This window comes from Megascapheus bottae, chromosome 10 (genome assembly GCF_031878675.1).
Source record: "Megascapheus bottae isolate mThoBot1 chromosome 10, mThoBot2.hap1, whole genome shotgun sequence".
Classification (NCBI taxonomy): Eukaryota; Metazoa; Chordata; class Mammalia; order Rodentia; family Geomyidae; genus Megascapheus; species Megascapheus bottae.
In genome coordinates, this window is record NC_143518.1 from 47,932,317 (window position 1) to 47,959,408 (window position 27,092).

At 37.4% G+C, this 27,092-nt stretch overlaps 1 protein-coding gene across 1 annotated transcript in view; it reads left to right on the top strand.

The window, feature by feature from the left end:
* The window catches only part of Ush2a (usherin), a 606,255-nt gene that overhangs the window by 229,724 nt on the left and 349,439 nt on the right, over window positions 1-27,092 (top strand). The window contains exons 22-29 of the mRNA XM_090341196.1: window positions 1,359-1,485; window positions 3,161-3,262; window positions 4,357-4,536; window positions 5,935-6,065; window positions 8,856-9,123; window positions 14,853-15,056; window positions 15,152-15,232; window positions 17,774-17,974. Of these exons, the coding sequence (XP_090197322.1) occupies window positions 1,359-1,485; window positions 3,161-3,262; window positions 4,357-4,536; window positions 5,935-6,065; window positions 8,856-9,123; window positions 14,853-15,056; window positions 15,152-15,232; window positions 17,774-17,974 (1,294 nt within the window). The remainder of the gene's footprint in view (window positions 1-1,358; window positions 1,486-3,160; window positions 3,263-4,356; window positions 4,537-5,934; window positions 6,066-8,855; window positions 9,124-14,852; window positions 15,057-15,151; window positions 15,233-17,773; window positions 17,975-27,092) is intronic.

The following is a 27,092-nucleotide window of genomic DNA, read 5'->3' on the forward strand; positions in this document are numbered from 1 at the left end:
TTTGGTGGAATATTCCAAATAATTTTTGAAATTTACCAAATTTTACTCCTTATTTTTAGATATTATAAGAGCTTTGTGAATGATTTGATTTTTGCTAAGTAATCCATTTGACTAAGTGAAAAATTAATTGCTGCTTAGAAGCACAGAAAGGACTTTTTTTTAAATGTGAGAAGTAAGTAATATCTGTGATAAAGCTGGAATATCTTTCATTTAGTCTGATATGATTATTAGCACAAACTTATGCTAGCCATAACATACTTCAAAAGTGGTTACTTTACCCTAACATACTGAAATGGAAGTTTATTCTTCTCTTTTACTATTTTCTTACCCTTTACTTCCTTTTGCTAATATCTAACCTTGGAGTCTGACATTAGTGAGGTTGTATCTACTCTAGCAACAGGTTTTTAATTATGCCAATATTACCTTATCCACACTGTAAATATTAGATTTCAAAAACTGCACACTTTGACTCTATACTTAAGATCAATGGATTCATTACTGTCTAGTTGTTAACATGAATCTAATCTCTTTGGTTATTATTGTTTCATGAATGAAAAGGTAAGCTAGTTTATCTGAAATTTCTTTACATACAGAACAAATTCATTCATTTTTAAATCCTGACCATCTTTTCCAAAGTTTCTGTTTACCATGAAAATTAGAGCCTCACATTTTAGAATATAAAACTTGAGTGTCTTGCTTAAGAATATAGACACTGAAAATGCAAGTGCCTTTGTGAGGAAGCTCTCCTTTCAAAATCAGTTCTCAGGACTGGCCACTGTGGTTTTCAGAGATACACATTACAAAAACACCCAGCTTTAATCTTGTGTTCTATTTAAACATTTTGTGAGAGGATGATAATGTAAAAATTATGTTTGGGGGCTGGGAGCATAGCATACAGCTAGAGTGCTCACCTAGCACGCATGAAGCTCTGGGTTCAATTCCTTGACACCACACAATCAGACAAAGCCAAAAGTGATGCTATGGCTCAAGTGTCAGAGAGCTAGCCTTGAGCAAAAAGTGTCCAAGGACAGTGTTCAGGCCCTAAGTTCAAGCTCCAGGACTGACAAAAATTGCATTTTGCTTTATAACAAATACATAAAGCTCATTGCCTATGTTTTCACCTAGCCATTTATTCACTTATTCATTTTTTTTCTCCTAAGAGATCATAAGAAGACTGAATGGTCAATCAACTATCTAGATACTCTGATGCTGCATATCAACCTGAGTCCAATTTGAAAGCTTTATGGCAGGATTATAATGTGAAAATTCTAACTTCAGGTGTAACAAATGTGTAAGGTTCTGGTCATGTGCTTTTATATAAGCATTCATTCATTCATTTATTCATTCATTCTCCTAAGGGATTATCAGTAGAAGTTACCACAGCAAATGATCATGGGAAACAATATAATGATGGCAAATGGCATGAAATAATTGCCATTAGACACCAGGCTTTCGGTCAGATTACTGTGGATGGACTATATACAGGTAAATTCTTCCATACACACACACGCATATATATATATATATATATATGCACATGTATATATTGATAATGCTAGTGTTGCCCTATGTCTCATTTCTTCTCTTTCTATTATTTTCTTTCTGTCATATTCTCTGCCTAATTTTACTCACATTGTTGCTGAATTTGTCTTTGGATTGCTCTCAAAATGATGAAATACAGAGTCCATTTGCTCTTCTATGTAGGGCTTCAGCACAACAGAAGAGCAAAATCACTACTGATTATTCTGTATTTTATGTGTTCTCTGCAACTTATTTCCAAAGATCTCAGTTGCATTCTCTTGAGTTACTTGACCTTCACTAGAGTAAAGCAGTTATCTGCATTTAGAGATTTTTAAAAAAAGATTTGAGAGGGTGATTTTTTTTCCAAATTATACAACTCTGGAATTCTTTACACCTATATCTTGCCTTTTCATCCTACTCCTCTACTATGCTCAAGCAATGTTAGAAATTACAGTATTGGGGCCGGGAGTAGAGCCTAGTGGTAGAGTGCTTGTCTAGCATGCACTAAGACCTGGGTTCAATTCCTCGATACCACATACAAAGCAAAAAGCCAGAAATGGTGCTGTGGCTCAAGTAGTAGAGCTCTAGTCTTGAGAAAGCCCAAAGACAGTGCCCAGGTCCTGAGTTCAAGGCCCAGGTCTGACAAAAAGAAAACGAAATTAGAGGATTGCATAATGATGTGATGATGATGATGATGATGATGATGATGATGATGATGATGATGATGATGCAAGCATTTATTTATTTATTTATTTAGGCTCTACCTCACTTTAATGCACTCCTACAATTGTCCTAAGTCCTTTGGATACAAACAGTGAAGCGAACTTTTTAGTTTACATTTTTTCAAGAGAAAATGACTGAATACATAAGTAATAAACAATGAATGAATATTAAACAAGTGTCAAGTAATGTATATGCTGAGAATGGAAAATCAGGGCTGGGCACTGCCAGCTCACATTTATGTCCTAGCTCGTGAGGAGGCTGAGATTTGAGGATCATTTTGAAGTCAGCCAAGCAAGATGCAGCTTTAATCTCTTTCCAAAACTAAGATGTATGAGAGACTGGTGTGAGTTTGTTTTTGAAAATGTAAGTCTATCTTATCTGTAGGACATCCAGTAGAGATAAGAAGCTGGCTCAAGAAGTTTGAGTTCTGGGAAGAGGTGCAGATTAGAACGCTTGGGAGCTGTTAGCTAAGAATAATATTTAAAAATCAAAGCCCATAGATAAGAAGGAGTACATAGAGTGTATTGAGTTTTAGAAACACATGAGTAAACTTCCCTTTGCTCTCAAAGAAGGAAGGAGTTAGATAGTTCTCTAGAAGCCATCCACAATCTAGGCTCCTCTGCTGTTTTTGACCCGAGTAGTTATTACCTGTATCCAGCCCAGTTCTCATCTCTTTGGAAACCTCTAGAAATCCACTTACAGAGAAGGGAAGAAGCCCAGGAATGGAGGAGATCTGAATCATATCAATATTGTGATGTCAGGATGATGAAGACTCAGTGATCGAAGGAAAGGAACAGGGACTGACATGAAAGGTGATCCAAGGCCAAGCAGTGATCTGACACTCTCCAGAGGGCTTTAGAGCTTGTTAAATTAGGAGACGAGTGACTGATGATCTTGAAATTCTGTTTTTCTATAGGTTCCTCGACCTCCCGGAATGGCAGTACAATAGTTGGAGATAACATTGGGGTCTTCGTGGGAGGAGTACCTCAGAGTTATTCTATTCTCAGGGAGAATCTGGGTGAGTTTGATACGACATATGTGCTGTTGAATCAATTTATGATGATTAGCATGTGATGGGATAATTTCCCTGTCTTCAGTATGAGAAAAAAACAAACATCCTGTAAGAGGAAGTTAATAAAATTTGATAGAAACCTCAGGCAGAAAACAATTGCCTTTCAAATATAGTGCTAATGATTCTAGGGATTTTATTTCTTCTCCCAAATCTAATGATTGCAGGAGTTTCTTTCTCCCAAATCCTTATTGGAGTTAGGCAGACATAGGGACAAGCCTTTCATTGTAAATTTTACAATGAAGCAGGACCCAGGTAAATATAATTTATTCCTAGGTAGCAGCATTCATTTAAGCCTGGTTGAACATCAAACACATTTTCTGGTTAAAGTTTGGAGAAAGTTGTATTTGAGTTTGAGTTTTCTCCTTAGAGATGTTTGTAGAGGAGAGAATGCTTTTACCCAATTGTCTTTAAGATCTCTGTTCAGTACCATCCCTACCATGTGGCCAAGAGCTCACAGCTGATGTCTTATCTTGCACTCTTGGGGAAACATGTGGCCTGAGGCGTACATGCTGTGTTTTGTTGTTGATACTTTCCTTGCCCCATTTTTAATTTTCTCATTTGCTCATAGTTCTCTTAACCTCCTATTATCCCAGATTTGCTGAGTATCTAAAACTCACACCCACCTGGTCTCAAGAGTTCCAAATTTAAGATTGACACTAACGACTGATCTTTAAAAGAAAAAAAAATGTAGTTGTCATTGCACTTGACCTTTGAAGTACCAGAAGAAAGAATCCTGGGATCCTTTAGTTTCCAGAATTTCTGTTAGTTCAAAAGGCAATAAAAAAGTACAATAGTTTTGAAAATCTACACATGAATATCTGTCTGTAGTTATGAGTATGAACCTGAGCAAAACATAAAACTGCTACTGTTGGCTATCAACGGTGGCAAAGTATTTACATGAAGCAAGTAAGTCGATAAGGAGAGCTATTGCTCTTTTATTTTCTACTTTATTAGAAATAAAACTTAATTGCTTGCAAAAATTTTTTTTCAAAATAGGTCATGTAATATGTACATTTCTACTTACGTTTCAACTTTGACAGAGATCACCCAAAAAGGTTTTGTGGGCTGTCTGAAAGATGTGCATTTCATGAAGAATTACAACCCCTCTGTTATTTGGGAACCCCTGGATTGGCAGAGCTCTGAAGACCAAGTGAATGTGTATAATAGCTGGGAGGGATGCCCTGCCTCATTACAGGAAGGTGCTCACTTCCTGGGATCAGGTAACTTTATACATGACATACACATTGGTGATTGCTTCAACGCATGTTAGTCAGCTTCTCCTCACTGTTATAAATCAACTTAGGAAAAGATTTATGTTGGCTCATTTTTGTGGAGGTTCAAGTCCATGATTAGTTTGGGCTTGTGGCCTTGGACTTATGCACATAAGGCAAAAAATCTTAGTGAGAGTGTGTGCAGAGTTAGGATGTAAAAGAGAACACAGAGTGGCAAGGTTTCACCATCCCTTATGCGGGCATGCCTGCAGCAACCTAGGCCTTGCCTATTGGTAGTTCTACCACCTCATTACCTAACCCTAGAAAAAAGCTGCTAACACATAGGCCTCTGTGGAGGCATTTAAGATCTAAACTAAAACAGTGTAAATGTTTTCTATGGGAAACAGTTTAATCTCTGTACAATTTACTTTGACATCATATGAAACCAGAAATGCCTTGTTAGGATACCCAAACACATTTCCAAAATATCCAGTATAAATTAGAAATTTTATAACTATGTATCTACATGTCGCAATTCTAACCATAAGGACACAGGCTTCATTGTTTCTGTGGTAGTTACACATAGCCATTGGTAAACAAGCTGTTTGTGACTCAGAATGCTGTTTTACTTTTAAAAAATGTTTCAAAGGCATTTGTTTAGTGCTAGGGACGACCCCTACCATGAGCAGAGTCCTCCATTCAAATCTCAGTTCCACTACCAGATAGATCATAGATTGACTCATAAATAAGTATTTTCACTCACTATGTAGATAATGATGTAAGTTAGCCATATTACTGGAGTGTAAACTTTCATCTATGTCAAGACTTAAGTAGGCCATTAATAGAGAGCTAGTGAAAAGATCCATCCATGGGATGACAAGAGCAGGAATGATTAATGTTAGAAATAGTGAAGCCAATACCCTGGCTTTCTTCTCAGCCAGGACCTTTTTCTAATGTCCATCAGGGAAAGGAAGCAGAATGGAAAACGTTGGATTGGTGAATGTGGTTATTTTCTTAAAGAAGTGCCCAACTCAATCTTCTACATCTTTAATCTGTTTGGGTATAAAATGACTTTAAATTATTGTCATTAACAATGTAGTGATCTGTGTGCACGTTCCTTAACTTTTGTTACTAAAGTCATTATTTTGAGCTTTTCTCATTCAACAAAGCTACCAAATATCTTACATGATGCAGATGCATCTTTACAGGATGTGAAGAGAAGATGGTTTCCTCTTCAAAGGCTGCCAAGTTCATTTTTGCTATTTCTAATAAAAATGCAGGAAGGGTTTCATAGCATCATTTGCATGTCCTTTGGTGTCATGACACGACGACAGGCTATGTCCTGGATTTAAGACATGCCCATGAAGCTGGTGATGTGCTAACATATACCTACTCCTATCTGTCAAGGATTCCTGGAACTTCACTCAAACACATTTCGTGGTGGGACAGAATTTGAGATCTCGCTGAATTTCAGGACGGACCAATTCAATGGATTGCTGCTTTTCACTTACAACAAAGATGGATCCGACTACATGGCCGTATGTGAATGAAATTAATTAAATTGACTTTAAAATATTAGACCTGACTTTGAAAGGGCTTACACATGTCTTGGCATCATCTTAAATGGTGATTTCTTTCCAGACTCACCTCTATTTTAATTCATTAACCCACAAGTAATTTTTAGTTGTGGAGCTCCATGGAGTATTCAAAATGTTTCTTATATCTCTGGTATTTTTTTTTCTTTGGTAAGGGCAGTTTCTTAAGTTTTTTTATTTTATTCTCTGGTATTCTTTTTTAACTAGAAATAGCTCTGTGACAATTGTAGTTTTAGAGAAACAGATGAGGTAGAAGGAATTAAGAAAATCTAATTTTGTTTCTAGAAAATTGTCATTTCCATCATTATCTTTTGACACAGGGCCAAAAGACTATGTCTATATATTCATATATGTATGTTTATTTACATATATATGTATCTGCGGTGACCTTGAGATTTCCATTTTCTTATTTAATACCAGCCCCCATTCCTCTCCACTGCAAAACAGTTATCTAAAGTTGTCAGTGCCTCTCATAATTCCAGTCCAACAGATATTTTATTCATATATTTGATGTTTATCGAACATCTTCTTTAAAAAGGTACCTACAGTACTGTTTCCTACTTCCTTTCCAAACTTTCTATTGATTTTCATTAAGTCCTTCTTCTTTCATTAAATCCTTTTACTTTCTCCAAGAATACTGTAACTTTAAAAAATTCCTCTCTGCCTTTCCTGTTAAAATACTGGCCTTATTAAAGACTACATTTATCAACACACACACACATACACACACACACACACACACACACATTTTGTTTTCACTATTCTTCTGGATGCTTATTTCTTTTGTCATGAACAAGCTCCATTTTACAGGACGATCCCAAATCAATAAGTATTGCTGTTCTACCATCTCCATAAAAAAATCTCTTCTGGCTATTTTCATATTTCAAACTCAGTATGTTTGTAAGGAGTACATTCTTTTGAAGCTGCAGCTGCTAAGAGAGCCTTCTTTTTGAATGGCTTTTAATTTGGTGATTATAGTAAAACACCCCACTTATCCCAAAATGATGATGGTGTCTGTGATTCTTTTCATTTATCTGGCATATTTACTTTTTTATTTGACCCTGACAAGTTGTTTTTTAAAGTACTTTGTTGATTGACTTGTCCTTTATTTTTAATACCTTTGTTGATTGGATCAACAAGATGTGGTATTTATACACATTTATACATATTTGTAAGGAAATGAAAGACTTGGAAAAAATCATATTAAGTGAAGTAAGCCAGACTCAAAGGAACATAGGCTCAATGGCTTCCCTCATTTGTCATAATCAGTAGAAACCTTGGGCTCTCCTAGCAGAGATTTACGATAGAGCAAAACCTACATACGTAAGGCCATACAGGATGAAGCTAAATGAAAGGACCTCCAGGATATAGGAACAAAAGCCATATAATTGTATACTTTCTATATGTTTACTGATTACTTAGTTTCCATTGCATAATTCTAATGACTGGGAGGGTTCACTTTCATCCAAGATAACAATGGGAAGAGTAGAGCTCTGGTATTAGAGAAGAAGAGAAAAAGATGAACTTTTTCTATGTTTTTTAAATCCTCCAAAAATCTTCCTCCTATATGCTTAGTAAGACTCTCCTGCCAACCTATGTACCTTCTCTTATTTAACATATCCCGTCAATCTATGTCCCTTCTCTTATTTAACATACTTTCTTTAAGTCTAATTTTCCCACACTGTTGAGACTATTAAGTGCCCTCGTTAAAGGACACTCTACAAACCTTACTGTAATTCTTTCCTGTTTTCTGTTCCCATGGTAACATATCACTACCTTGGTTATCATTTCCCTCACATTCTCACCTCTGCTTTTAGTGTGGTATTTAGGAACTGCCCTATGTCTTAAATTATCAGATATACAAACATCGAGAAAAACTCAATATTTACCAAATGAAGGTTATTCTCTGCCTACCTGGTTGACTTCATAAGATGATATTTACATAGAAAATATAATTTTTAATCTGATATGACATAAATTTTGAACTGTTCCAGGCTGCTTATATGACTTTTAAGACCCACTAAAAACAACAGTAAGAAAAGTATCACATAATATTTCAAAGGATAACATATAACTATATTACCTTTTCTATAGAAATTTAGATAGTCTGCTCAGATTGGAAAATGAAACATTAATCTAAAAGGATACACACAGAAGACATTATGTTAAAGAGTCAAAGTGAAGATGAAATATTGACTTAAAATATATCTAACAGTTTTGAAATTGGGTCCCCAAAACAGTCAAAATATACTTCATCAAGTATGACATTTTCATTTTCTTATTGTCTTGTCATATTTTCACCCAAATTAAATTGGTTTATGAAGTTGTATTTTCCAAAGATTTAAGAAATATTCATAGTTTAAGCTAGTCTGTTCTCTTCAGTTACTCAGGCACTTATACTAGGACTTAGTCTCTTAACTATGTTTGAAGCAAAGTATAGGCCAACATAGCATTTATATTGTTCAGCATAATTTTTCACTGGGAAGGGATTTGTTTGATTCAATGTGCCATTCTTCATGTCAATTGTAAGCTTGCAAAGTATTTCATTATGTTTCTTCAGTTTGGCTTAGGCTAAAGTAGAATGTTTTTATAGAGTGCTTTCGAGGAAATTTCTTGCTTTTCTTCAAGAAGCTGACCTTCTGCCCTGTTCCACACTCCTGTTCTGAAGCCTTTATTTTATTACAGCTATTTTCTTTGTTTTTTTTCTTTTATTTTTTAAAACCTATGAAACAGATGGAACTGAAGAATGGAGTACTAAGCTTCCGGTTGAATGTCAATTTTACCCTGACACAAGTGGAGCTCAGTCTGTCTTATTGCGATGGAAAGTGGAATAAAGCAATTATCAAAAGAGAGGGCTCCACCCTATCTGCAAGTATGAATGAACTGGTGGCACACACATCAGAGGCTGGAACCCAGCCTGTGCTGGTAAACTCACCTGTGTATCTGGGAGGAATTCCACAGGAGCTGCGATACTCCTACAGACACTTGAGTTTGCAGCAAGGTAAGTTCCCTCTGGAGGAATTGCTCTGTGCTACAAGACCTGGAAATCTATTCAGGCAAAGAATGATACTTATCCATTTCACTTCCATTGAGGCGAATCATGAATCCCAGAAAATAATCACCTTTTCAAGTAATTTTCTTTCATTGCCACTAAATATCAGCAACATATTTACACCTACATCAGAAAATATAATTGATATACATCTCAATTATATATTATGTATTATATATATTGATATATATAGTCTCATATATGTACTACATATATACTAGAATGTATAAGTAATTGTATATATTTTATCTGACACGTATAAATATATTTCAAGTTTTTTTGAAAATGTGTGGTTTTAGTTTTTCTGGGTACTGATCATTTCCTGTATTTATGTCTTAAAAACTAAATTTGATTCATGCATACAACTAGGGAAAATTAATTGCATTGTTTAACTTGACATAAATGCTAATCATCTCCACAACTTTTAATAGAGGAGTCACATATACAAATCATAGAAGAGTGAGTTTGGTTGAATTTCTAATGTGAAAATTGTATACATTTTTATTATTCATAATCATCAAAGAAAGGAAGAAGTGAAGCTGAGCTCAAGGGCTCACGCCTGTAATCATAGCTACTCAGGAGGCCGAGATCTAAGGATCAAGGTTCAAAGCCAGCCCAGGCACAAAAGGACCTGAGACTCTTATCTCCAATTAGCCTCTAGAAAACAGGGAAATGTGGCTTGGCTCAAGGATAAGGCAGTAGCCTAGAGCTGAAGAGCTCAGGGACAACACTGAGGCCCAAGGGTAGGGCGGTAGCCTTGAGTTAAAGAGCTCAGGGACAGTACCCAGGCAGAGTTCAAGCCACATGAACCACAAAAAAAAAAAAAAAAAAAAAGGAAAAGGAAAAGGTGTAACATGTTTAAATAACACAAGCCTACTTCATATAAGTATGTAATTAGAAGAATTAGTATTAACTTCAAAAAAACAGCTGAGTGTGGTGGCATATGCCTGTAATTCTAGTACTTCGGAGGCTTGAAGCAGGAAAACCATGAGTTTGAGTGTAGCCTGAGCTGCATAATTGAGACCCTAGCTCAACCCAAAAATATGTGATTGCTATATGTGTGGCAGACAGGGTTCTGAAACTTTCTATGTAGAAAGAGTGAGTTGATTCTTCATAAAATATAATCTGGTTGAGTTAGGCATTGTCACTCCTGACCCCACTTTACAGAAGAGGAAACTAAAGACCAGAGTAGAAAGTAATCTGCCCCAAGTTCACAGGGGTAGTAAGCAGACAAACTAACTAGTGTGTCTCAGGCAACCTGGTGTCACAGTCCAGTCTCTTTCAAGCAGCATTTGCTTTTATGGGCATTGGCTCAAGATCCTTCCTTGTGGAGAGAGGGAATTGCCATTCCCTCTAGCGGGTGTCTAGGCACGCTTCCATGTAGAAAATATTCTCTGTGCCTTTTAAACTCTATGTACCATGAATGGTTAATATTTCCACAAAGCAGTCTTTGCCTATTTGGTAAGTACATAAAGATTTAAATGCCTATGAATGGAAAATATACTGCAAGATCTAAGGAGAGTTTTAGAAGGGTAGCAGAATGGAGTTAATGAATAACTGAATATAAGACAGTAATGACATTTTCAAGGCATTTAAGACATAGCTGCAGCAAAAAATATTACATTCCTACATGAATGTCTCTGGATTTTCAGGTTTCTGAGGTTAGAAAGAACTTGAGAACTCTTTGAAGGGTTGAGAGTATTTGATCCTGTTTACATATCAGACATAAAAAAAAAAAACAAAAAAACTTACCTACCCAGCTTTCTGCTTTTGAATTATTCCTAGCCCATAACTATTGACAGTCCCATATCCATGACAAAAAATAAAATAGAAGTGTAAGATAATAACAGAAGTGTAAACATCAACACAGACCCAAGGAGAATTTTTTTTTTTTTTTGCCAGTCCTGGGCTTGGGCTCAGGGCCTGAGCACTGTGCCTGGATTTTCTCAAGGCTCTACTACTTGAACCACAGCACCACTTCTGGCTTTTTGCTACATATGTGGTACTGAGGAATCAAACCCGGGTCTTGGTGCATGCTAGGCAAGCACTCTACCACTAGGCCAAACTCCGGGCCTCGAGGAGAATTTTTTTACCTACACTAGGTCTAAGTCGAGGATACTGAAAGATATTTTATTTATGATGGATACTGAACTTTTATCATTGCACTATCCTCATGTCAGTGACTCTCAAGCTACTGTTAAAATATTGAACTATGGTAAGGTGGAACCTGGTACAAAATGAGAATTAGCAATTATTCTGTTGTACTACTACAAGGTCTTGAGTTCGTGGCCTGGTAGCTGTCTCTTAGCTTTTATGATTGCTTAGGCTGTACTCTACCATTTGAGCCAAAGTTCTACTCTGTCTTTTGGCTGGATAATTGAAAGTAAAAGCCTCACAGACATTCCTGCCTGGGTTGGTTTTGAACCATTGTTCTTAGATCTCAGCCTCTTAAATTGCCAGGATTCCAGGCATTAGTCACTGGTACCTGGTTTATTATTATTATTATTACTACTACTACTACTATTATTATATACTAGTCAAGTTGCAGTGGAATTTTGTGACAAGGTTATTGAAACCACAAAATTGACTGCAATTAAAAGGACTCAGGTCCACAGAATATGTCTCTCAATACACTATTAGAAAATTTCTAAAACTCCTACCATTTTCTTTTTCTTTCAATGCGTCTCAATTGACACCATTTTCTCAGAAGCATTGTTGGGAGGGAGGTTGTAGTAGTGCTACTTTTTTTTACCCATTAATGTCATATGCTTCCTTTGAATCAAGTGTAAGTTCCTTCTTTGTGTTGGAAATGCTGGACAACCTAATTTGCCAAAGATGTGACATGGCAGATCAGGAGAATGTGTCTTAGAATTAGTGTTAGCTCATTTGTATGTAGGTGAGGCCTGTCATGCACCCAGAGGAGAGGAGAGGAGAGGCAAGTGGAAAGTGGAACCCATCAGGCTTGCCAAGCCTGCTTCACTTAGAAAACATGTTTTCCTGATTGGTTCATTTGGAGCTCTGGTATTAAAACACTTGAATAATCGGAAGTCTATGAAAAGTAGAGGATCTTTTTTGCTTCTCATGAAGTCAGGAAAAGAGGACTCTCAGTTCCTTTTAAAATTATTTCTTTCCAGCCAGGCATTGGTGGCTGATGCCTATAATCCTCAGAAAACTGATATCTGAGGATCACCATTCAAGTTAGCCTGGACGTCAAAGTCCATAAGACTCGTCACCATTTAACCACTGAAAACTGAAAATGAAGCTGTGACTAATTCTTTAGCACTTTGAGCCACAGGCCAAGTTCAAGCTTTAGGACTGACAAAAAATAAAAAGGAAAAAAAAAAAAAAAAAGCTGGGTCTGGGTGCTGGTGGCTCACTCCAAACTACGCAGGAGGCTGAGATCTGAGGATCATGGTCTAAAGCCGGCAGGCTGGAAGTTTTTGAGACTCTTATCTCCAATCAACCACCAGAAAACTGGAAGTGGAGCTGTGGCTCAAGTCATAGGGTGATAGTCTTGAGCTGAAGAGCTCAGGGTTCCAAAGTCCATCAAGGAGAGGTGGGTGAATTGAAAGAACAAAGCAAACTGGACTTTGACAGAAAAGCATGTCCACTGGGAGAGCTTCCTCTGTGAAGCCTGAGGCCAGAGACTATATCTGTAGGAGGAGAGAAAAATGCTTATAAACCTCATTTGAGAAAATTATGGAGTTAGGTCTTCATCTGCAAATTAAAGGGAGGCGACTATGTTACATTTGTCGAATTGACGCCTCCATCTTGTGAATTAATTTTTAGTGTGGTAAACTTGGAGTGAAATCCAAAACACCAAAGACATAACCTTGGTCACTATTTTCACATGTAGTTTGGCAGCATTTGATATATGTACACGGTGGTACCGCCATCTCCATCGTCTGCATTCAGGATTTTTGCCATTTTGTTAGACTGAGACTCCTCAGTTTCTTCCCACAGGTTTGTTGTTGCTGTTGTTGTTTTCCCCAAGTCTCAAGGCTCAAACTCTTGGCTTGGGCACCATCCCTGAGCTCTTCAGCTCAAGGCTAGCATTCTACCACTTGAGCCACAGCTCCACTTCTGGTTTTCTGGTGATAAATTGGAGATATGAGTCTCAAGGACTTTTATGTATGGTGGCTTTGAACCAGGATCCTTAGATCTCAGCCTCCTGAGTAGCTAGGATTACCAGCACCTGGCCCAACAGCTTTTATGCCAAATCTTCTTTGCTATCCATCTCATTTTCTTGGTTGGAAAACACAGATAGAGAGAGGTTAGATAATTTGACTACCTGCCACCAGAAAATTACTCTTGGTAAGCGTTGTGAATTCTTCCTTTCTGATTTTTTTCCAGCAAATTCTTTTATACTGAGTTTCACCAGTATCAGTTCAATTCATCCAACAGATGGTGTGTCTACTGTGTGTTAAGATAGACCTGTAATATTGATCAATCAGGCCGAAGGGAATATGAATGAGAGCAGAGACATTTAAAAGGAAAGTGTCTTCAAGCATTTAGTATGTCGAAGACATAATAAGATATCATCTAAATCTTGACAGGAATAATGTGGCCATTTTTATCTTGCAAAGAGGTATTTGGTACCGTTAAATTTGGTGGTTGTTTTGTAGTCTCAATCTCTATCCCATTTGATACTGTTTTGTGCAGATTTCTGGACAGATTTTTGCCACACTTCCCTGAACTGATGTCTATTGACACAAAATGGCATGTCATTCAAAGCCATTGTTCTCTGGATGTCTGGATACTTCCTTAGTTTGTTGTCTGGCCAAGGTGAAAACAAATAAAAAAATGTAACATAACCTCCAAATTCATTTCATCCACATTCCTGCTAAAACAGCAGATAATGTTGCTGCACTGTGATCATTCTAAAACCACCTGTACACAATATGAATTCTATAAAACATTGATAGGGTTAATACAACCAAAGCTGAATACTGGACCCTGACAGGCTTGTGTGAATGTACAACTCTTGTACATTGAAGTTTTATCTATCCAAGATGAGAGAACTCTGTGAAAATGTTATAGCACATGCAACATCTCTCTTCTTCGATGATTTCACTAGAACCGCATTCTATACAGTACTCTGAAATAATTATTACGTGACTCATGGCAATGTTAACGGAGTCTAATATATGCTTAAACTATGTTCTGTCTCCTGCTATTCTGAATAAATCCCCAAGTATATATTTTCTTCAAATGAAATAGCTGGATAATTTTGCAAATTCAAATACTATAGTTTAACATTTAATAGACACTAACTCCTATAGTAACTTATTTTTCTAGAACTCAGAGACATGTAAAAACAGCCTTTCCCTATTGTATGACAGCCTAAAATTGATTCGTGATAAGAAACAGAATTTAGAAAAATGTGTGCTAATACAGGCAAAATTCAGTAAACAAAGCACAAGTTGCATTACAATATTTACCCAATGTATAATTTGAAGGATCCAGCAAAATCACTATTTCCTTGCAAATCTTTCTGGATTTAAAATTTTTAAATAGCAGAGAGTATCTAGGAGGTTTTCCACAGCAGACTTGGAAGTTTAATAATGGTAGGCCATTGCCCCTTCCCTCCCCCACACGGAGAATGGCAGAGGACAGAACTGACTGGTAATTAATGACTAAAGCTCTTGATGTGGTACTAATCCCTTACTGTTTGCTAGGTTTCGGCGGTTGCATGAAGGATGTTTCATTTACACGGGGTGCTATCGTTAACTTGGCATCTGTGTCCAGCAGCGCTGTCACAGTCAATCTCGATGGATGCCTATCAACTGACATCACTGGTAACTGCAGGGGAAATGACTCCATCCTGGTTTACCAGGGGAGAGAGCAGACTGTTTATGATCCGGGGCTCCAACCCTTTACAGGTAATGGTGCAGGTCTCTCAGTTAAACACTACATGTCTCCTGTTCAGTCTGTAGGAGGATTCATTTACTTTTTCGACTTCTTATTTCTCTTTAAGAATACCTGTATCGAATCAGAGCATCCCACGAAGGAGGTTCTTTATTTAGTGATTGGAGTCGGGGGCGTACCACAGGAACAGGTAAATTCTGTTTAATCTTAAAATGTGTGCACACCTATGCATGTTTCTGTGTGCGTGAAGAGAAGACTAGGAGTACTTTTGGAATCTTGTGACCTAGGTCTTGGCTTGGAAAAGATCAATGGCTAAATAGCAGATTGGTGCTTTGTATTTTTCAAGAAAAACTGGCTGATATTTGTTAAGATGTGATACTTTCCTCTTTAGATGTGCAGAAAGGAAATTCTGGTATCTTAAGGATTTAATAGGCTCAATTTGCCACCATCTATCCAAGACTGGAAGGGAAACCTGAGATCCCAAGACATTGAGATCAAAAGCTCAGTCCCCATTAGAGAGGGAGCGCCAATTTACTCTTGCAAGAGAAACTTTTGAATCTTGAACTTAGTTGGAAGCAGATGTATCTGTTAACACATCTTTGCAAACACTTGCTGTGGTAACAATATGAGAATCATAGAATGACTCTCCTGAGAGTGAAATTGAAGATTCATTTAATTTTTTTGCTTGTTATTTGAGTTGGAAGAGAAACAAGTAAGCATTAAAATATATTAGATCTCACTTCAGACAAACCTACTAATAATCAGAATTTTATACTTCCCATGGTGATGACAATATTGTTTCTCACAATGGCACTGTTAAAGGGGTTTTTAATCCCAAGGAGTTTTATAAAGAATTTTATAAGGAGTTTTACCATTTTACCAATTAGGGCCAGGTATTCACCAGAAAAAGCTGTCTTCAAGTAGTGGTCTTTTGTGTATCTGGAATTGTTACTGTTTATCCAGCAAGCAACAATCTCTATAAAGATGCTTATCACCATGATATTTTCTTATACTTATCAATAAAGTGTCCCTATATCTCTATGTATTTTGTTTTACTGAGGAATCTTCTTTATTTTAAAAGATAAGGGAATATTAAGGTAGCTACAAACAATAGCTTTCAAGGCTTTCTGCCTATCAATTCTTCAGGAAAAGGAGAAATTGATGCTTTTGGGGAGGGATGATTGAAATAATCATCTATTTATAGGAAAGACACTGAGCTGAATGATTTCTTACAAATCCTTTTCAACTTCAAAAGCTGGGAGAAAATTCTGATATAAAATATTCATTTGTTACTGATGTTTTCTATTTCTATTTCATGTTTCTCTACCTTTTCAACTATAAAGCCTGCTTTGACTGTGTAGGCAATTTAAATAGGTATCTAGGAAGTTTGTTATTTATATAACGTTAGTATTCATTTTAAATTATACCAAGAAAGCATGCAAATAGAGCTCTGAATTTATAGCAATAATCGGATCACAAAGTCATGTGCCATGAATTCATATTTACAGTCTGACCACAGCACTGAGCAGCTACATGATCCCAAGGGTTAAAGAATAATTGCACTATTTAATTATTTTGAGTCAGTTTTGCTCTGTCCCTTATGAGAAGACCATCTGTTAGACAATACTGTACTTTGTCCTGTACCACATTTCAGAACTAATAAAATCAACGCCTTTCTCAGGGTCCCTTTATTTGTGATTCAAATGGGTTGGCTGTGTGTCCTCCTGGCCCAGAATGATTCTCTGTTTCCTCTCATCCTGCATCTTTACTTTGTTTTCCTGAAAGATGCCTTTGTTGATTGGTCAGTAAAGGAAATTAGAGGAGGAAGATACTCATTGTGGGAAAGCCAGAATGATGGTCCATCCGCAAGACTCAAGAGCCCACAGGCAGTTAGCACAGGCCCTCTATCCATCATCCTGCCATTGAATTCCTTGGGCTCTTTCTTTTCCCCATGCAGTCAGCTGTGATGAAGTTGCTCCTGATCAAAGGAAAAAAAAGAGAAGTCAAACTATCTAACAAGATGTTAAAGTGATGGGTATTTGAAATGAAGGACATGGTATTTTGCAGTTTGCTGAAACTTTTTTGTGTGTTATTGTTTGGAGAACACTCTAAAGAGACTGTTATCTGAAGATGAATTTGAAGAACCTGAAGGGCTCTGCTGCCCCATGAAATGTAATGAGAAATATATCCTTATCTATTGTGGTTGAGGTTTTAACTTTAATTTAAGAAAAAATTAACTGGAAAACAACTGAATTTGTAAAGTGGAACCAGTCATTCATGTAGAAAAACCATAATAATTTTTTTCTTTTTTGTCTAATGTATGGAAGATATAAAAGTGTCAAAGCACTATGTATAATAACAGTCTAATTACTTGGCTTTTAAAAGGAACATCATGAAACTGTTCGCACATGTTCTCTGAAGATTTCCACCTCTGTTTTTATGAGGGATGCTTCACTATATCAGATATCTTAAATGTTTTTGGAAAACCTGGACTAGACAGAAAAGAGTGTTATGTCGATAGAGTTTTGATGGTTTTTGAAATATTGCTTAAACTGAATGGCTCAAGATGTGCAGTCATATTAAATCAATGCTGAAAAGTTACAACTCTAATAAATTGTATTTATGCTAATGGTAGCGTCTGATTTACTGCAGCCATTAAAAGTGAAGAATAGGGGCAATTGTCTTCTCAGAGCTGCCATTTTCTCTTATTTTCTCTTTTATTCTTTCACAGCTCCACAAAGTGTGCCAACTCCCTCAAGAATCCGAAGTATAAGCGGATATAAGCTTGAAGTGACCTGGGATGAACCAGTCATAGTGAGAGGTGTACTTGAGAAATACATTCTGAAAGCCTACAGTGAGGGTGATTCTCGTTCTTCACGAATGCCCTCTGCTCAGACAGAGTTGGTCAGTACCAGTCCCCTCACAGATACAGGTAGGTCAATCTGATTTGCTTTCCCTTTTGAGTTTTGATTTAAATTTTCTGCAAGCTTTCCCTCCCCAAATTCCTTAAACACATATCTGGTTTTCCTAATCAAACATAACAGCATGAGCTAGAATATCATGGCACATACCTGCAATTTTCAGAGGTTGTAGAAGGAGGAGTTCTAGTAAGAGGTCAGCTTGGGCTACAATGAGACCGTGTCTCCAAAAACAAAGATTAAAAAGTAAAAATCAAGCATCCAGCCAAGCACCTGTGACTCATGCCTGCAATCTTCCCTATTCAGGACATATGAGACATCCGAGATTTGTGCCCCAAAGAACCAGCCTAGATAGGAAAGTTCATGAAAGTCTGATTTCCAATTAATCACCAAACAGTCAAAAGTGAAACTGTGACCTGACCCTAGTGAAAGTGCCAGCTTTGAGCAACAAAGCTAAGGGGCAGCACCCAGTCTTGAGTTTAACCCCAGGATAGTCAGGAGAGAGGTGAGAGGGGATGGGGGGAGAAAGTGGGGGGAGAGAGACAGAAGAAAAAGCAAGCAACGATCTGTTATGGTCATTTGTATATTATATATCTATCCAAATGCCTGTCTGTCTGTCTGTCTGTATGTATGTATGTCTGTCTGTCTATGTCAGATGAAAAAGAATAACTGAACAAATTGCATAGGCTCCCTCTCTGTTCCCCTAAAAGACTAGATCATAAGGGTCTGTAGCCCCCGAATACTCTATGGATAATTTTAAGGGTTCTGTATCTGTATCCATATTCAAGAAGAGCTATCCAATTTTACCATGCAAAATGTTACTCTTTGGGATTAGCCCAAGTTCACACCTCCATCATTTGTTGTAAAATTTCTGATTAAGCTAATTATCTCAAGGTGGAGGGGCATGAGAGCCCCAACAGTTTGACTGGCAAATCATTGAATCAATTTCTCACAGTACAGTGTGCCATGCAGAATGATTAAGGTGGAATATGTTCTCCCTGTCTACTACCAAGGCACACATGCTGTGTTCAGCCTTATGAAAGGTTGAAACACATTTAAATACTATGTCACATCTAAGTCTTTCTCTTGATAAGAAAGGTTAAATGTATCAAATGTAATTAAAAAATCTTCTATGGAAAATTACAATTTGCATTATAGACATATAAATATATTAGGATAACCTTATATGTCATTTCTCCTCTTTTCAATCTATTGCTCAATTCACTTGTTTACTTCATTTTTACACCTCATTCTTCCCTCTTTTAAAAACTTAACCTCATGAAGTAGTCCATTTACTCTCTTCCATCTCTCAGAGGCAACTAGTTAATCAGGCTAGACGCCGTTGAAAAGATTATTACTAAATAGTCCTCAACCCTCAATTTCAAAAGGCTCCACAGAAATGGATGGTACCAAACTTGCCATATTTCTATAAGGAGCTGCCACTCCCACTCTCCTCCTTAAATATTTTGTAGTTTTCCTAACTATCCAAATGTTCATCTTTCTTCCTCCTGCCACTCACCGGATGGTTTTATATTTTAGAGCAAATTAGAAACCAGAGATGAAAACAAAATCGATTTTTTTTGTTCAGGATCTTGTTACTTGGTTGCTCCTAAATGTTTGCATTAATTACATTTTTTGTCCTGATAAAGTTATTAAGTGATACATGAATTAATATGTGCTTTGAGAGCTGAAAGAAGTAAAAAAATATTTCTGGCAGATGCAGGTTTTTATAATCATTTGATTTTCATGATTATTTTCTACTCAGTTACCACTTTTGCCTTCCTGTTGTTTCAATCTTCCTAAAGGCAAAACTTTAAAAATCCCAAGGCCCCATTTCTATTGCAGAGAAGTTAGTAATAGCGTGTCTTCTTCATGATATTTTTAATCTCACTCTTTCACACCAGAGTATCATCTCAGGATGATTGTGAAGAACTGCACAGACAATGCATTGTTGACACATATTCTCTAAACTGTTGCACACTTTTAGAACTAGAAACTCTAACCTACAGATCAGCAGTCCTTACTTGAGCTAGCCTTTACTGACTCTGATGCAGGGATGAGTGTGAGAAACACTGATCTTGTTGATTCTTTCCAAGATCATCCAAATTCTACTTTTCCTCATCATTAAAAACAAACCCAAACCACAATTTAAACTCTAAATGCTACATTAAATGCTTGTTCCTCAAGAGATTCAGATCTAATTATTATGATTATCAAAACTTTGATATTCTTATCTCCAATTCACCCACAAAAAGCTGAAATTGGAGCTGTGATTCAACTGGTAGAGCATCAGCCATGAATGGAAAAGGCAAGCCAAAGAATGAGTCCCAGAGTTCAAGCTCCAGTACTTGCACACACACAGACACATGCACACACACATACATGCGTGCGTGCACACGCGCGCGTGCGCACACACACACACACACACATGTTCATGTAAAATCCTCTCAGATTGCTCCTTCTTCTTCTCTTCTGTACTTTCTTCTGGTAGGAAGCATCTAGATACATTGTCCCTACTATTTTACTTTGTACTAGGCATCATGTTTCCTGAGCCACATTTACCTATTTAGAGACTACTTCACAACAGCATCTACACAGCAGAATGCTCACCAGTTCTCCTGTGGGTCCTTTATTTCTGCAGTAATGCTTCCTCTGAGCTTCACATCTCACCTCAAAGCTCAAATACCCCTATCCACAGATGTTTGGACATGTTGACATTTCTGGTTGAATGATGTGTTTCAATCTCTCTCTCTCTCTCCTTCTCTCTCTCTCTCTCTCTCTCTCTCTCTCTCTCTCTCTCTCTCTCTCTCTCTCTCTCTCTCTCTCTCTCTTTCTCTCCCCCTTTGGTCAGTATTGGGGCTTAAACTCTGGGCCTGGATACTCTCCCTGAGCTCTTTATTTAAAGGCTAGCACTCTGCCACTTTGAGCCACAGCACCACTTCCAGTTTTCTGGGGTTAATTGGAGATAAGAGTCTCACAGACTTCTGTGTCTGGCTGAACTTGAACCATGATCCTCAGATTTCAACCTCCTGAGGAGCTAGGATTGCAGGTGTGGGCTATCAGTGCCCAGTTTGTGCATCTCAATTTTTGAATTTATATCCAAACCTGGATGCTTCTTTCTCCCTAATGTAATAAAGAGCATCTCTAGCCACACACTGACTTCAAAGTGAGAGTTACTCTTGTCTTTCCACTTCTCCTTCTGTTCTAGGACAATTGCATTTATCCTTCTCCTTCCTAATGAGCAGAACAAATGACTACATCTCTTCCCTAGACTCTTGTGCTGCATATCTATTCACAGCTCCCTTCTACTCTGGGCATGAGTTGTGCTACACTGTAATTAATATCTTCTCATTCTCTACAGAATCCTTCTGCTTCCTCTCCTCCAATCATATTTTGTCTCAGTCTCTCTTCATTTTCATTTTTAACAGTATTTGAACTCAGTTCCTTGTACTTGATAGGTAAACATTTTATCTCATAAATAATACTGCCAACTGTTTTCCTTTGGCAATTTCTCCCCAGATGGGGTTATATTTTTTTCCTGGGACAGATACCCCTGCCTATATATCTATTGACCCTGAGGCAGGGCAAAATTTGTATGACAGTTGTTTGCCACTATTGACTTTTTGTTGAGTTTATCATCAAATCTTCCTCCTAAATACCTGGGATTACAAGTGGGTAACACAGCAATTAGCCGGGGCTCTATTATAATTAATATGCAGAAACACTAGTGCAAAATGCTAGAAACTATTTTGTACTCAGCTAGAGATTAAGCTTGCCTAGGATTCTTCTTCTGGTATTGTATTTGTCTTTGCATTTTTAAGCAATGGGTCTTTATCTTGAGGTGGTGAGTCACAAATGTTAGTGTACTATGAGTCACAGTGCTGCACCCTAACTTTGTGCATGTGCAGAGCAGTTGATGTAATCTGTCTGCAATGTACCATGGACACTGATAGAAGAAAAGGATTTCAGGGAATCCTGTGCAGGCATCATTCAGAAATACCATGAACAGGAAGAATTTCACATCCATGATCAAGTTTCAGTCTTATTCAGAAAATCCCATGACATGTCCCCCTTCCGATGAAAACCTGAAAATTTGAGGTGGGGAGAGATAAAGGGGTATCTTTTCAAGTAATGTAATAAATATTTTTTAAAAAATAAGTAGATGTTACTAGCAAAATGAATCATATGATGACAAAGACTAAATGTGGTGAATCCCAGGAAGAAGTGGAAAATTCCAGTCAGATTGAAAAGAAAGCAAAAGTCCAACAAAAAGCCAGTGACTAAAATACGACTATCAACCAAGAGAACTGGACAGATAGAATAGCGAAGCACAATCATAGTGAAGCAGAATCTTGTGCTGTTCTTGGATTTGGTTACTGGTGTATTAAATGAGGTAACTCCCTACAGCAATGGAGAGTCCAAGGGTCAACAGCTCCACTCAGGAGCAAATGGGCCCCTGTGGGCCACAGGGTCTATATTCTGTGCCCTCTTTAGGCCGGAGTGCAGAGCAAGGAGTTCTTTAGAGTACATTTCCTCAGCTGGAGCCTCTGGGTAGAAAGCCCTAGAGTGATCACTCCTGTGTATCTCTAGACTTGTTGCAAAGGACTCCAATTAACTCTATGTAGCTTTTGCTGATTTTTCCCTGCAGCCCTGTTAACATGCAAAGCTGGAGCCTAGGGAGACAGCCCAACCATTTTTCCCCTCAAACTGAGGGCTACTCAGGAATGGACATCACAATCTGATTTGAAATGAGGTCAGAATGAGAGATTCAAGAACTTGCAAGTATACAATTATTTTTCAAAGATGTTTAAACATGTCAAGTTAATTATCAGGGCAATTAGTGTAGCCCCCAGTATAGGGCTAGGGTTCTAATTGGTACATAGAAAATGATTTCTCAATATTATTGTTGCATTACATTGAACTGAAATCCAAGCAGTTTACTCCTTCCTCAGTCAGAGTAATATATGTGTATTCATCATAGTTTAGCAGAGGAACTAATAATGATAATGTTTCAGATGATGATCTAAATTTATATAGAAAGTCTAAGTTTATATAGTAATATGTATTTATATATATTTATGTGGAGTCTAAATGCATAGAGAAATACTGCAACATATAATACAATTAATAATAAAGCTTGTGCCACCAGAAGTAGTTTAGTCCTCATCTGCATAAGACTTTTTAGAAAAAGAATTATTGAATAATTCACTAATTATTTTTTTCCTAGTCACAGGTGTGGACACTGTCCCTGAGCACTTTTGCTCAAGGATAGTATTCTACACTTTGAGCCACAGCACCACTTCCAGTTATCTAGGGGTTATATCAAACGCTATGGACTAAAACATCTCTGATTTTTCTCTCTCTCCTGCAACTAGTTAGAGTTATTTAATTCTGAAATGATTCCCAGATCACTTAAAAATCAGCCCTGCCACAAAATTTTGTGTTAGGCTTTTAGAATCTGTTCTTACCCAGTGTTGCAAGCTGGTCATTTTATAGAAGGTTTGGGGACCAAAGAATGAAAGGCAGCAGTGTCGTGGGAGGAGCAGGCTCAGGTCCCTTTCATTTGTAAGGCTTCCATGTATTCTTGCTGTGTTCTTATCCTTGTTCCGATTATATTCATTTTTGCAACCAGAAAAATATGTTAGCATACATGAAAGAATGGAGACTGTAAAATAGGACCTTGCCCCTTCCAAGAAGAGTCTGTGAAAAGTTCCCCGGGGAGAACTAGCAGATGATTCTAGTAACATGCCTCCATCTGGGTATATGCCAGGAGCACGCTTCTAACCTGTTCTCTCCTTCCCTAGGCCTCTCAATAGATAGCCAAGGAGCTCACTCTATGAGAAAGAAAGATGAAGGGACAGTGACAATAAACAAACCTCCTAACTTACAGGATGACCCTCAGGTTCAGAAATAAAGTGACGCAAAGTAAGGCAAAGCAATGGACAATGTAAAATAACCCATGATTATTTTTGTACACACATTTGACTTCTGCATGACACATAAAAAGCCTGAAAACCAAATATTATGCTACATATTTTTATATTTAAGTGATGCGTGGCCTCTGGCGCAAGGTAGTTATTCATCAAGGATTTTCTTCAAAGAATGAAGTAATGAATAAACAAATATTTCTGCTACAAATGCTTCTGCCTTGCTTGATATGATGCCTACTAATTAGCCCCAGGTGTGATCATGCTCCATAGAATTAAGTGTTGAATCACTGGTCCTCACTGAACTCTCATGAGTTTTCATTTTCATATATATATATATATATATATATATAATGGGAAATAATGCACAGAACTTGAACAAGTTGAACATGTGTTTAGAACTTCATATATATTTTGCCTAAGAGGGAAAAGTGTTGGTAGAGAGAATAGAATCTTCTATGCAATTCAAGTGACATATATTTGCAATTTAAAACAACAGAAGCCAATACTGCTGTAACGCTGATAATTACACTGAACAGAAAGTATTCATTCATTTGTTTTTTATAGATACTATTATGTTCTAAGTTAGCACTATCTCCAACCTTTGTCATCTAGTTTTATAGAATGCCAAAGTACAGTCCAAGCACTCTTTGAAATATGAAGCAGGGGAAATACGTCAAATTTTTATGAGGTAAAAATAATAGAGATAAGTTTATCATTCACAGAACTCAAAATAAGTGATTTGAGGAGGAAGTTTTTCTTTCTCTGCTAATAGATTTCCACAATCAGTCGGTACACATGTTCAGTGCTTCTAGTGCCAGGGGTTCATGCACTTTGTCATTTATCTGGGCCATATTGAGGGAAAAGTGTTCTGCCTCAAGGTCCCAAGACCCTGCTGCTAAAGCTTCAGCTCTCCAGTCTGATTTCCACCCATCAAGAGGATAAAGAAGGAAAAATGCACACATTTACTTCAAAGACCTATTTGAAAGGTGTTTCTCCACTTCTTCTTACCATCCATTGTCAGAATTCAGTTAACTGGCTGTACCTATCTATAGGGAACATTATAAAATATCCTCATTAAAAGTTCCAATTTGTCTAGCTAAATAACAAAACAAAATCAAAGTTATTTTCCTGAGGAAGATGCATAGAATGCATATTAACAGAGAAATTAGTGGCCTTTGCCACTCTCAGCAAACATATAAGAAATTTTATAAAATTCCTGTTAGTGATAATACTTGTACATGGATGTTGAAAATGTCTTTGTCAGTTTTACAGTATTCTATGCATTCATATTCCATATTTATAGCTTATTAAACTTTGTGTACAAACTATTTGTGTGTGTATGTGCGTGCATGTGTGTGCTCATGTGTGTATGCATGCATGCCATTGCACTATTTCTGAGGTTTTGATGGTTAAGTTGGAGACAAGTCTTAGAGGTCCATGGACTACCCCGCACAGGTTGACCTAGAACTCTGATCTTTAGCTGTCAGCCTGGGGAATAGCTAGAATTACAGGCACGGGCCACTGCAACTTGGCACAAACTGTTTTTTTTTTAATGAAAATCTGATCAAAATTGGTCTGAAGAAAGTCACCCGTAAAAATATGAGCTTATGATACAAATATTAAAAATAGACATGATGTAATGTTCTTACTTAGCTAATGTAAAAAGATTTCATTAGGTTCTGTGATATTGATGAGTGAATAGCTCTGCAAAACTCTCTGGAATCTATAATGTGCCTGAGCTTCCCACACTTAGACAGTGAATGTGTGTATGTTGAGAAAAAGTCTTTCTTTCTTCTCTTTCTTCCTCCCTTCTTTACTTCCTTCCTTCTTTCCTTTTTCCTTCCCTCCTGCCTTCCTTCTTTGTTTCTTTCTTCCTTCCCTCCCTCTTTCCATCCTACCTTTCTTCTTTGCTTCTTTCTTTCTTCCTTCCCTCCTTCCTTTCTCTTCCTTCATTTCTTTTTATTTCTTTCTTCCTTTACCCATCCTTCCTTTTTTCCCTCTCTCCACCTTCCTCTCTCCTCATCCCTCCTTTGCTCCCTTCTGTCCTCCTTTCCTTTCCCTCTTATTCTCTCTGAGCCCGAGTCACTGTCTTTGAGTTTCTTTTGCACAAGGTTAGTGCTACACTACTTGCGGCACATTTCCACTTCTTGCTTTTTGAGATATGGGTCTCACAGATAGTCTTCTCTGGGCTGCTTTGAACCAGGATCCTCAGGATCTCAGATTCCCTAGTAGCTTGCATTACAAGCATGGGCCACTGGGCCACTGGTCTCCTTTTTTTTTTTTAATTACTCATTTTATGAAGTAGCAACTTTCAGGACAGGATTTCAATTTCTATTTGGTAACGTTGTGGACCATAGCTAAAATAAAAGTTAATACATACATTCTATGAGTATTACCATGTGCCATAATGCTTATCACATCCAACACCAATATGTAGGTACATGATATCTCTAGATATGATATACATAAATATAATAAGATTTGATCAAGAAAATTATTATATTTTATTTTATATTTATATTACTTGTTCATAGAGTAATCAAATCCCAATGTACTCATTGATACCCAAACACATTGTAATAGCTGTATTTTTATAAGCAAATATTGTAGGTAGGTACAATTGTTGGTTTTAGAGAATACGTATCCTATGATGCCTTTGCAGACAGTAGGATTTAGTAGGAAAATGAACCTGTGAACATATTATCAGAAATATTTTAGATTAAATATGTTATAAAATGCATGCAGTTATTTTTGTGTGTGTGTGTGCCAGTACTGCGGTTTGAACTTGGGGTTTTGTACTTTTTGCTTAATATGTTTTACTCAAGGCCAGTCCCCTACCACTTGAGTCACATCACCATTTCTGGATATTTTTAGGGGCGTCATGGGTCTTGACCTCTGGGCCTAGGTACTGTCCCTGAGCTCTTCAACTCAAGGACACTGTCCCCCCCTTGAGCCACAGCCCCACTTCCAATTTTCTGGAGACAAATTGGAGATAAGGGTCTCCAGGCTTTGTAGTACCTGGGCTGGCTTTGAATTGTGATCCTCAGATCTCAGCCTTCTGAGTAGCTAGGATTACAGACATGAGCCATCACACCTGACTTCCGGTTTTTTGTTTGTTTGGGGTTTTTTTGTGTGTGTGTGTGTGTGTGTGTGTGTGTGTGTGTGTGTGTGTGTGTGTGTTTGCTGTTTAATTGGAAAGAAG